Below are 13653 nucleotides of genomic sequence, written 5' to 3' on the forward strand. Positions count from 1 at the left end.
AGACCCTTAGGATATGATCTGTAGGTTCAACGAGCATCCCAGGTGATTCTGATGAATTGGATTTTTGATCTGTACCTTGAGCAAACATTGATCCAAGGGGCAGTCCTTTTGATTCTGCCTGTAAAATACAAATTGGATCTGCCCTTTCCTTTCTGTTCCCACTGCAACTGTGCCCTCGTTTAGTCCCTCATCTATTTTTCTGAATTTATGCAACACACTTCCTTAGACCTCTGACTCTCTGCTATTTTTCTTCTCCATATTCCTTCCTTTAAAACTGACAACAAGGTCTTCTACTTAAACCAAAATTAAGATTCATATTACTTCTTTTATCAAAACCTATTAGTATTTACCCATTGAGGAAATTAGCTTCAAACTCTTTAATATCACAGTTTCAAGTCTTCTATGTTGTAGGTTCAAGCTCATCTTCAACTACATATGCTTCAATATCATTTTGATTCCTAGACCTTTTATAATTCCCTGCACACTCCTGAAGTTGTGTCATAGTATGCTATTTCCTCAACTTGAACTGGTCTGGTTCAAATGCCCTCTTTGCTTGAAATTCCGTTGCCCCCTATATACTTCCAACAATCCTCCTTGGCTGCCACTCTTTCAGAGCATTTACTTTTGTTTTGGTTTGTATTTCAGGTCTTTGTGTATCTATTTGTCTTTCTAGTGTTATACAGTGTAAAATACACACTCATGTTGTGATCCTAAACAGTGTATTTAGCCTTTCTGAGCCTATTTCTTCCACTGTAAGATAGAGGGAATTACATCCTTCAATACCGACATGCTAAATAAATGTTGTCCTTGGTGAACACGGTGATGTTTAAATAAACAATTTTCTTCTTTCCTTCTCTCCTTCCCTCTTTTAAAATTGTTTCTCTTTGCCTTCATCTCCATGGAAACTCCTTTATTCTTTTCTTCCTCTTTCTTGCCTTGCCTCTTTCTTTTGCACTCTTCTCTCTTCTTTCTTCCCTTATCCCTCATTTCCTTTCTTTTCCTCTTTTTTCCTGATTCCCATAGAGTACCTGGCAGATCCAAGTTGTATTTTAGAGGCAGAATCAAAAGGAATGCCCCTTGGATCAATGTTTGCTCAAGGTACAGATCAAAAATCCAATTCATCAGAATCGCCTGGGATGCTCATTTTTTACCTCTTTTATGCTTGTTTTATACCTATTTGATGCTTCCTAAAGAATTGTTGAATTTTTTAGTGATTTGAGTCAAATTAGTTACATTGTTGTCAGAATGAGCCAATATGATTGAAAATGCTTAATAAAATTCATACTGTATGCATACTATGCATAAATAAACAAATCTATACATTGTGACATGATCAGATATTTTCCAGTACTTGTACAGAGTGAAGTCTTCCATACTGAAGCAATTCTAATCCTATAAAAACCACAATGTTAAACAAACGGTACTCTGTTTACTAATTAGTTGATATTTTTGTTTTTCTTAAATTAGGAACAACAAAACCATATCCTGCTGATATTGTAGTTCAGTTCAAGGACATATATGCATTGATGGGCCAAAATGTGACTTTAGAGTGTTTTGCACTTGGCAAGTAAGTATACTCACAGTTTTTATTAACATATATAGAAATACATTAAATTTTGTATTGTTAGGAAATAAATGTTGTAAATGTTTAGCTATAAACATAGAGTAAATTGTCTTTTAAGCATTGTGGACCATTAGCTCTTACTTTCTCCTATTTAAGTCCTGTTCCTGACATCCGTTGGCGGAAGGTCCTAGAACCAATGCCAAGCACGGCTGAGATCAGCACCTCTGGAGCTGTCCTGAAGATCTTCAATATTCAACTAGAAGATGAAGGCACATATGAATGTGAGGCTGAGAACATTAGAGGAAAGGATAAACACCAGGCAAGAATTTATGTTCAAGGTAGAGATATTGTTTTAATTTTCCATACATATAATCAATACCTTATTGAAAGCCACTTTCGTACTTGAAAAACTAACATAAAATGATTAGTTTAAAGATAGTGATGTGCATTACATTATGCAAAAGGATAAAATATTCGTCTTTATGTCTAAGTCACAAATATGAGTATATAAGTTAAGAATTTAAGCCACTGGTATCATAGGAACACCAATGGATCAATAGTAGTGTTATTGATAATTTTCAGAAAATATAATTCATATAGTTTGTAGACTTTCTTCAAGCTCTCTTTTTTATTTGTACAAGAAACTATGCATTATGACTTAGTTTAATCCAGTGGTTCACAAACTTTAGCATGTTTTAAAATCATCTGGGGGGCTTATTAAAACACAAATTGCTGGTTCCCACCTTCAGAGTTTCTGAGTTAGAAGGTCTATTTGGGACCAAAGAATTTGTATTCCTAACAAATTCTTGGGAGATGTTGATGTTACTGGTTCAGGAGCCACACTTAGAGAATGACTGGTCTAAGGGAAATTTTTCTTTAATACAATTTTCTTGGCACAAGTGTTTGATTCTCACACATTAAAATAAGCTTATGTTTGGGAGGAGAGAATGTTGTTTCTCAGTCAATGCTTGAAACTTTTCAGGCTGAAATCATCCCTACAAATCCATTCACAAATCCACAATGTGAAGTTTGCAGGTCACATCTAAATAAACAGCTAAGGCTTCAACAAGTGTATACTGAGTGTGTCCTCAGAGGCAGACACTATGATAGGAGCAAGGAGACTTAAAGGAAATATTCTGTCCTTGAGGAGTTCATACTCTAGTCATATCATACAAAACCCCCAAATTTATACAAGCATATACAGTCAAATAAATATATACCCCCAATATATATAATTATAAAGAAAATAGCGAGAGTGCAATATGGAAAATTACATAAGATATTGATAAAGCATATGGCAAAGGGGTACCTTAGCCTCATCAAAAAGATGCATGATAGGAAAAACTGGAGATGATGCCTCAGCTGAACTGGAATACCAGAAGGCTGAAAGGGTACTGTGACAGGATCAAGACCAACCCCTACACCCATCCCTCAGACCCCAGGCCTCTGTCTATATCGGAATAAAGTAAGTGTCTCCGATGACCCAGGATATGCAGCCTCACCACCACCATCTCATAAAGTCCACTAAGATTAGGATCATTTTACCTTCACCCTGTGCATTTCATTTGCCTTAAGAAGCCCTTGGACCCCAGGGCCTCCTTATGGCCTGCACTTTAATACCCACAGAGCTTTGCACATGTCCTACTCAGTCTCTATTTCCCCCACATTCCCAACTTCTGAAGTCTTTATACTATGCTTCTAGAGCACATAGTCCATTATCAGAATCCCCTATAATCTCAACTTCTTCTTTGAACGTTCCCTTTATTCTCTTGCTCTAATTGAAACTTGGCTCTCCCTTAAAGACACTTTCCCCTGTAGACCACTCAAGCAGTGGCTGATTTTTCTTTCACAGCCTCATCCCCAGGAGTGACTGGCAGTACTGCCAGTACCTGCCCTCCCTGCTCTTCACTGCCATTGTTAGACTATCTTTCTTTTCCTTTAATCATCCAGTTTACAGTCTTATGTCAGGTCACCACCACCACCACCCCCGCCATTGCCCTAAGATTTTCACTATTGACAACTCTCACCAACTACAACTCTACTCCTGACTTCATTCTTGGTGACATAAAATCTTGTAGACTAGGGGCTTCCTTGGTGACACAGTGGTTGAGAGTCTGCCTGCCAATGCAGGGGACACGGGTTCGAGCCCTGGTCTGGGAGGATCCCACATGCCGCGGAGCACCTGGGCCCTTGAGCCACAACTACTGAGCCTGCGCATCTGGAGCCTGTGCTCTGCAACAAGAGAGGCCATGACAGTGAGAGGCCCACACACCACAACTAGAGAAAGCCCTCGCACAGAAACGAAGACCGAACACAGCCAAAAATAAATAAATTAATTAAGTAAAAAAAATTCATGTAGACTATAATAACTTTTCCAATAGTTTGCCCTCTCAGTTCCTTTGAACTCCTTTCCTCCAATGATCTTGTCCTACAACCTTCCTCAGCAACTCATTCCCACTGCCATGCTTCAGACCTTATTGTTACCAAGTTACAATCCCTTTACGAACTCAAGTTCAAGCATTTCACTCTGATCACCATCTTCAAACTCCAATACCCAGATTCCTACAATCCTTTGAATCTACCAGCAACTATAATCAGTTAATCTTACTCTGTTTTAACTTACTCTGACCTCCTCTAACCCTACCCATCTCTTTCCTAAATCTGGGTTCAATTATTATCATTCCCCTGCCCACCTGCTCAGCTCACTTTCCTCTCTTCACTTTGCCTTACTACCTTGGCAAAGGCTAATCCTGGAAAAATCTAGCTCTCTGCCTTAGTGCCAGAACCAAGGAACTTGAATATGACTTGAGATGAGCACTACCAAGCTGATTAGCCCATTTTGAAGGAAGCATCATTAACTTTAAATGGACCCTTACTGTTGCCTGGCAACTAGACTACATTTCTCCAGATTCACTTACTCTCTCACTCTCTTAGATGACCATTTCATGCCTTCGTGATTTCCTTCAAACCCACAGTACCTCCTCCTTTAACCTTCCTCTCAGCTAATAACTTGGCTTCCTTTTTCACAGAGAAAATGGTAGTAATTAAATTGGAGCTTTCACAAACTCCCACTCCACATCTACTGACACCTACTTCTCTACCCTTATCTCTTTATACTCTAGATTCAGCTGCTCTCTGAGGTCAACATCTCCACTTGTACCCTAGACTCTACCCCTCTTACATAATAAATTAACACATAATTCTTTAAAACCATATATGTCATTTTGAAAGATTTACATTATAAGAAAAAGATAAATTATTTTAGTGCTATTCGTGAATTAGCTTTCCAGCAAAACATGGTTCACAAATGGAAAAACAATTATGAATTGAATTACAGTTACCTAGTGCTGTAATAATGTAGGATAAAGTTTACCTGCTGACCTGTAGAAATACAATTTCACTGACTCTATTATTGATTTTAAGACACACAGAGTATTTGATATATCTTCCAGAGGAAGATCAACTAAGTGTAATATTTGTCCTCTTGAGATGATGATGAATGTTGACTTGCATTTGACAATTTTCAATGTTCTTTACTTTTTAGCATTTCCTGAGTGGGTAGAACACATCAATGACACAGAGGTGGATATAGGCAGTGATCTCTACTGGCCTTGTGTGGCCACAGGGAAGCCCATCCCTACCATCCGATGGCTGAAGAATGGATATTCGGTATGTATGTTCAAGTGCTTTGCAGTTCTTGAGCCTATGTTCAGGTAACATTTCTGGGTGATCCTGGGATAAAGTTAGCAGGAATGTCAATAGATTAAGGGCATCTAGCCCCTGAAATATAAAAGTCTCCTTTAAAAGAAAAAAACAGAAAGTGAACATAAAATGTCTTTTTTCAGCTTAAACAATTTTCTGTAATCTTATATCTACCTTCTCTCTCTCTCTCCTTATTGTTTCCTTTGTTCCACTTTTCACCCTCTTCCTATGCGTCCATCTCTACTACCTGATATTGTCCTCTTTTTCTTGCCACTGTTTCCCTGACCCCACAGAAACAGAGGTAAGAATGAAGGTCCTACCTTTAGCCCTGGGGACAAGTAGCAGCAGTGGGATCCTTCTCTACCTTCCCACTGTAATCTCCCAGCTGGGCCAAGAGGGAAAAAGGTGGACTCTCTGCTCTGTAGAATGAATAGAACAAGAGCCACTGGGCATGGTAAGTGGGTTTTACTTCCCCATACCATGAAAACCCCACTCCACTAGACTTAGTTAACAGTGGGGGCAAAAATAATGTACCTAAATGGAAAGACAACCAAGCCCAAACCCAGATGAAACCATTTCTATTAAAGTCTATCAAGAAAATGTGTTTCACTTTGTGTTCTTTCCAGTATCATAGAGGGGAGTTGAGACTGTATGACGTGACTTTTGAAAATGCTGGCATGTATCAGTGCATAGCTGAAAATACACATGGAGCCATTTATGCAAACGCGGAGTTGAAGATCTTGGGTCAGTATTATTTCTGGTTTCTGTTAACAATCAGCAAGAAAGCAACACGTTAAAATGATCCTGCATTATATACAGATTATATTTAATTTCACATTACTTTCTTGAATTAGAAGTTAAACATTTCTAAAATGTGGTTTGGAATAGAATGATATTATTATTTTCCTTTCATTAAAGAACTGTAAATAAATTGGGGGCAACATGGAGTATAAAGGTTTTTAAGATTTTTTTAATGGTAAAGCAAACTTTACACGTGCCAATTTTTATGTCTTGTTCTCTCCTATGTTTGGGCAGCTAAACACTGCCAGGACATCACATAGTGAAGACTGATGCTTCCGCAATGCCTGTGAGCCAGCCTCAGTTGAGTGTTTAGCACTTGGTAGCTTTATCAGTCCCTGGGTCCCTGGGTTAAAATTGCTATTGAAAACCTTCAAGACATTCCTCAAGCCCCTTACCCCACCCTCACTCCTACTTTCATATTACTTTCTTACTTCTCCATGAAAATTGAAAACCATTGAAATAAAATATTTCAACTTCCCATCCCTCTTCAAGACTATCTGAATCTTTACTACACTTGTCCTTTTGATACTCTTTATCCAGAGGACGATGTACCTTGCCCCAAAATAATCTCTTTATATCTGCCCTCAACAGACATCCCTTCTTCATGTGTGTGTGTGTGTGTGTGTGTGAGTGTGTGTGCATAACTCTCAAGCTGCCTCTCTTTCTGGTCATGCTTTCTTCTTGAATTCTCCTCCCTTTTGTCCTTGGTGATGCCATGCTCCGATACCTCCCAGATTATTTTGTCTTGATAGCCTTCATTTTCCTTTTTACCCCTTCTCTGCTCAATTGGAAATCTTGCTCTCTTCTAGAGTTCCATTCCTCTGCTTGCATTCCATTTTCTTACTCATTCTTTCACGTATTTTATAATATTATTCCTCAATTATTATTATTTTTATTTTTTTAAAAAAAAACCTGGATAATATCTTCTTCTTTGCCCATTAGCTATCAATGACCCCTTAATTTATACCTCTGGCCCAGAATTTTATCCTCAGCTTCAAGCTCACTATAAAAGCTTCTTGGTAGAAATGGTCATCTGGGTAACTTCACAGATATCCCAAACTCAGCTTCTCTGAAACCGAATTCATTATTTCTCACTCATTCACATCATCTCCTCCTGAAATATTTAATGTTCTAAAGGATGACACAATCCACTACATACTTTCCCCCATTACATCTATTAAATTTCTCATTTTTATCCCATAAATCTCTGAGATTTTTTACTTTCTTCTTATTTTCATTACAACTACTTTAATTAAAAGTATCATGTCCTCGGGCTTCCCTGGTGGCGCAGTGGTTGAGAGTCCGCCTGCCGATGCAGGGGACACGGGTTCATGCCCCAGTCTAGGAAGATCCCACATGCCGTGCAGCGGCTAGGCCCGTGAGCCATGGCCGCTAAGCCTGCGCATCCAGAGCCTGTGCTCTGCAACGGGAGAGGCCACAGCAGTGAGAGGCCTGCGTACCGTAAAAAAAAAAAAAAAAAAAAAGTATCATGTCCTTTTCATACTATCATGTCCTTTTCATACTATTTGAAGTGGCTGTCACCAAGTTTAGTCATATTGTAAGTAATGAATCAGGTGGGCTGGATTTCTCTGCTAGAAATGATTACTGAAAAGATAGAACAATGACTCAGCACAGCCTCTTTTATTCTTGAGACACTAAAGGGAAATTTTTTAAAACATTGGTATCACTACAAATTGAGTGACACTAAAAGAACATGAAAGACTGTGAGACAGTTATAAGAAAGTATTAAAGAAAGCTATCTTTAAAAAGATTTGAGGCCTTCTTGATTTTAACTTTTCCTGCCTCTTCTTATAATGCTGAGTATCATATTCCATTTCTTCCCCCTAAAGTCAAAATTCCTTGCTAATATATTTAATCTAGTTTCTTTGGGTATCAAGGAAACGTTTAGGCTTAGGTTTCATACCCTATCGCTTTAGTATGAAGTGCAATAAAATTATTTTGACTCTTAGAGAAGATATGAGGTGAATTTCAATTCCTTCCAAATGTAAATGCTTTTGTTTTCTGTTAAAATTTCTTGTTAATTGTTATATATTACAAGAGAAAATGAAAATTTAACAACTCAGACTGAAAGATCTTTCTGTCTTCAAACTTAAATCTTGCAATCATTAATCTATTAAGGTAGTAATTAAACAAATTGATCATTTTGAGACTGAGACTAATTCATGACCATCTTTATATTTGTTTCAATCTATTTTTGTTTATTACCTTTACGAACAGTGTTTCTCTCTCTTCTTTCCTGAGTTATTTAGTTAATTCACTTATTCATCCACTAAATGATTATTGAGTGCTTACTCTGCACCAGATACTAGTCTGTAATAGGCTCAATAAAGAACAAAAGAAAAAAAAATATATATATACACATATATATGTATACATATGTATACATGAACATGGTCTAGATTCTGTCACTAGAAATTCAAATATTAGGTAAGCATGGGTCATTTAAATGACTGCACCAAATCAATGATTTTATTAAGACTGAACAGATTCAGAAAAAAGTCTTATTTTCTAGATAAATTTAGACTTTCTAAATGTAATCTGATTAAAATTTCTCTCATATTTTATAAGCAATACATCACCCACAATATTTATTGAGCCTATACAAAATACCACATGCTGTGTTAGGTGTACAACACAGGTTGGTTGTTCGCTTATTTATTTCCAATTATAAAAACTCAGACTAAAAGAACAATGGGATAACCTAAATCATTTTTATAAAAAGTGTGTTCCTCAGAGCCTGTTAGAAGTGCTGAATCTCAGGTCCACCCCAGATCTATTAAATAGCATTTTTACCAAGATCCTCAGATGATTATGATGCACAAATAAAATTTTAGAATCATGGGACTAGATGATGAAGGGTCAAGACCTGCATAAAGATATACTTAGGCCTAGAAAAGACCACAGAAAGGACAGTTTTATAGATGATTGTGATGTGTGGAAATAAAAAGATGGAATCCCCCTGGAGTCTGCAAAATGACAAAGAGATTGAGAAATGAGCTAGATGTGCAGACACTAAAGAAAATTAGAGCATATCATCAAGAGAGTACCATTTTTGAGACTCTATAGCCTGTTTTCATAATTATTGATCTGTACTTTGAGGTAAGGATGAGTTACAGGTGCATCATGTACTTCTCAATTAATTGAAAACATCATTCCCATAACTGTTCGTAGGTTGGTCCTGAAGGCAGGGGTCTCTGTTTATTAAGGCATCTCATAGTGTCTGCATGCAGTTGGTGCTCAATAAATGTTTGTATAATGAAGGAGGACTCACATTGTTTACTGAAAAGAGCATGCTTGCAAATCAGACAGATCTAGATTCAAATGTAAATCCCATCTGATATCTTACTGCCTGTGGCACCTTTGGCAAATTATATAATCTTAGTAGATATCAGTTCTTTCATCCGTAAGCTGGGGACAGTTCATTCAAAGTGTGACTGCGATTACTGATTATGAATATCTGTCAATATTAATAATTGCTCAATTTCCTCTATCCTTTCACTTAACTTCCCTTGAGCAACTTAGTCAAGACACTTGAATTAGGTATTACCTTCAAGGTAAATATGCATACAGCATTTGATTACAACTTAAATGTGTAATAATTAATTCAGTTATCACCAAGAATTGTACATTTAAAATGGGTAAATTTTTGATAAGTAAAATATACCTCAATAAAGTTTTAAATAAAAGAAAACAATTATTATTATTAGGCATGGAACGTCTGTTGGTCATTGCTGATAACATTTGGTGAGATTAATCTTTTCTATTGATTATTAATCAAAAAGGAATAAAAGATGCTATAGTATAGAAGAAACTTTTGTGTCTTTTTTTAGCAAAAGAGACAAATAATAGTTTACTTTCTTTTAGCTTTGGCTCCAACTTTTGAAATGAATCCTATGAAGAAGAAGATCCTGGCTGCTAAAGGAGGAAGAGTTATAATTGAATGCAAACCTAAAGCTGCACCCAAACCAAAATTTTTATGGAGTAAAGGTACAGAATGGCTTGTCAATAGCAGCAGGTCAGTCCAGAAACTAGAAATCCAATTGCAACTCAGTACTTGGGAAAGTTTACTTTGTAGAGAACTTGTTTTCATATTCATAATGTAAATATTTTTTGTTCTAACTTTTCTCCCCAGAAGATATCACAGTTCTAAGGTAAACAGAAATACCCATCACTGTCAGTATCTATTATAAACAGAATTAAATTTTTAGACTTCTAGAGTTTATAAGGAATTTTAAAAATTGAGGCTCAGCGGTCTGTGACAAATTGCCCAAGGCCACAAAACTAATTAACACTGGGAAATAAAATAGGGTCTTTATAATTTTTCCCCTAACAAGGGCTTCTATAGCCATTCATATTTGATTTAATTTTGTGCAATTAGCCTATTAAATATTTCAGTAGGGAAATAAAAGGTGATTTTAAAGTACAAATCACCTCTTCCCTGTTCTGAAGTGAACAGGAACTTCTGATCTTCCTAACTATCTATGGAGAGAAGGAAAGTTGGGAAATAGGATTGGGATGTGAAGGTTGGGGAGCAGCAAATATTTCAAGCAGGGAGCACAGCATGTGCAAAGGCCCTAAGGCAGAGAGCAGAGGATGTATAAGGAATGTAAGAACTAAAACCAACATGGCTGTCTTTAGAATAAAATGGAGAACAGTTTTAAGGGATGACACATAGTAAGCCAGGTCATTAGTAACAACGTTTTCTGTGGCTTCATCTAAGAGCAATAGAAATCTGTCTAAAGGCTTAAATAAGGGAGGAAAAAAGTAGTTTTTGCCTTTAAAAAAATATTCTAGCAAAAGTATAAAAGATAAATCCTTACAGTAATCCAATAAATAATGTAAGGTGGGTGTTATCTCTGTTTTGATGTATCTAAAGCCTAGAAAGGTTAAAGTGACCTTCTGAAAATGTATCAGTAATCTCCAAGCCAGAACTTGAACTTGTGCCATGCTGATATGGAATGAACACATGGCAACACAGTTCTCTTATTAGGATAATCACAAGTATGGTTGTGCATGAGACAAAGCTGTGGTTGGGGAGGGGTGTGCAAGGACAGCGGCTGCTTCCCTGAATACATTAAATTCTACAAGGTAATATGTCTGACTAAGGTTTATTAACACTTTAACAAAATGATACTAGAAGAATCAATGTTAAAGGAAAAGTCAATCTGTGCAATACGGGGTTGAAGCTTTAGCAGTCAGATAATGAGTGATGCAGACCATGATCATAAGTTACTTCCAATTTTAGGTATTCACTACTGCAACAGCCTCGAGCATAGCATTCCCTGTTGGCTGCACTATTAGCTCTCTCTCCTTAATGAAAAGGATCTTGCTCTGATTCTGATGAGGACTCATGCCATGGGCCTCTGCAACCACAAATTTCTCAGAACCATGCTTCATGGATTTGTTTTTCCTAAATACCAACATGTGTTCAAAAAAAAGAAAAGTCTAGCTCCTAAAATCTTATTATTTTAGTCCTGTCTTAATATTTTTAAAGTATTTGAATCAAATTGTATGACCTTTTGATGAAAGAGTCTATAAATCTACTTTTTGCTCACTATGTTAACCCATTAGTATCTCAGATTATTTAAGTATCTCTTTATTATAAATTTGGTACTTCATGTAAAAATAAGTTTGAATGTTATAAAATAGTATGTATTAAGAAAAGTTAAACTAATAATTACTTTTAGAGAAATATTTCTGTTGAAAATAATATTCAAGGAGTAACTGAATAACTGTCTTTGAGCATAACTATAATCTCATTCTGATTAATATAATTACCTAAAAACCGTTCCACATTACTAAGTTATCTCTGTGCCTGGTAAATGGTTTGTAAAATAGCATTTGCAGTATTTGCAATCAGGAAAGAGGAAACATAAATCTTGATAAGTTGTAATTAAGTTCTCAATTGTATGATTTTATTTAAGGTTAAAATGATATACATTCTCCAAAAGAATTTCTTTGTAGTTGTTCATTTATATCCAATGGACTGCTATCAACTCTAAAATGGTCTTTATCTGAGCCATTTATATGAGAGTCTCTCCAAGATTCTTTTCTACCCCAGAGTTGGTGTGCTTTAAATATTAACAAGTAAGATGGAGGTTATACTGGAATAAATTTGGCAACAATAAGTGACTACTTTATTAAAGACCAAATGGTTCCTGGCTTGTTTGACTGTTTATCTGTATGATCTAATCTGAAAATAAGGATAAGATTCTGATAATTTAACTACGTTGACTTTAGAATATGGATCATTATTCAAAAACATCAAGTTCCCTAAATACTCTTACTGAAATTAATTTTCATGTCATGGACAAAGTACCTGAAAGTGTAGGTGAGCTGAACAACACAAGGAAGTATACCCTTTAAAGATGACAATGATCAATTGAGAGCTAATATATGTGAGAAAACTAAGAATATAATGTGGGTTTTAGAAAGATTAATTGTTGCTATTGTTGTTTCCATTGCAACTTGATGACAATTTTCATTGCTTTACCTACAAAATAATTAAATGGGTGGGGGTGGAAAATTGTCTAAGGACTTACACTAGAGCTTAGTGAGAAAAAATGAGACACATTAATGTTAGTACTGTGTTAACATGAGTTCTATGAGAAGCAGATGACAATGCGGGATTAACCATGCAAGAGATTTATTAATGGCAATGCCTAGGAAGGAAAACAGAGAAGACTCTTGGTGAAGGCTGAGACAGCCATCTGAGATTCAGGTCTGCTTCCAAATGAATGGGAAAGGGAAGGAAGGAAGAAAGGCTGGGTAGAAATGGACTGCAGTGCAGATCTAAGAGAGTGTGGTAAGACCACTGGAAAGTGTTCCAGCTAAAAATGCCCATCAGAAGAGCCCGATGTCTACCTGGAATATGCAGCCTTTAAATTCCTCCTGGACTCGGTCATTGGCTGAGAGCAACCTGTGGAAAGTGTTTTCTTGGCTCACAGTGATGGATTTCTGAATGTAGCAGCTGGAGCTGAGGATCAGTTACACTCCTCACAGTTGGAGAACATAGAGGGACATTGGCATAGCTTCCACAATATCAAATAATTACTTTTATGTTTATGTTTATATTATGATACTACATTATTTCTTCAATAAGTAAAAAGTATTCTGAAGTGAGCTTAAGTTGAAACTGGAGAGTTAAAGACTAGCAAGGAAATTATGGAATATATTATTGGTGAAATTTTTGGTGTTTTCTTATATGGAGATTTTTATTAATAAGGTATGTATGTTGTAATTGTCCTTTATCAAGCTCTGCTCTTAAAATGGAATATATGGAGAATTGTTGGCCTGTGTTTGTACAAAACTTCAGAGATAAATTAAGGTTTTGGAAATTATATATTTAAGGAAAGTAAAAATCAGATCTAAATAGACATTTCTCCAAAGCAGACATACAGATGGCCAACAGGCAAATGAAAAGATGTTCAGCATTGCTAATTATTAGAGAAATGCAAATCAAAACTACAATGAGGTACCACTTACACTGATCAGAATGGCCATCATTAAAAACTCTACAAATAGTAAATGCTGGAGAGGGTGTGGAGAAAAGGCAACCCTCCTAC

At 36.3% G+C, this 13653-nt stretch overlaps 1 protein-coding gene across 3 annotated transcripts in view; it reads left to right on the forward strand.

Annotated features, from left to right (window-relative positions):
- Positions 1–13653, forward strand: part of CNTN1 (contactin 1) — a gene marked incomplete at both ends in the record, with an annotated part of 158478 nt that overhangs the window by 24919 nt on the left and 119906 nt on the right. For all 3 annotated transcript variants that reach the window (XM_082635858.1, XM_082635859.1, XM_082635860.1), the window contains 5 exons: positions 1468–1567; positions 1721–1902; positions 5109–5233; positions 5893–6010; positions 9953–10103. In XM_082635858.1, the coding sequence (XP_082491984.1) occupies positions 1468–1567; positions 1721–1902; positions 5109–5233; positions 5893–6010; positions 9953–10103 (676 nt within the window). The remainder of the gene's footprint in view (positions 1–1467; positions 1568–1720; positions 1903–5108; positions 5234–5892; positions 6011–9952; positions 10104–13653) is intronic.

This window comes from Mesoplodon mirus (assembly GCF_964341445.2).
Source record: "Mesoplodon mirus genome assembly, chromosome: 11".
Lineage (NCBI taxonomy): Eukaryota > Metazoa > Chordata > Mammalia > Artiodactyla > Ziphiidae > Mesoplodon > Mesoplodon mirus.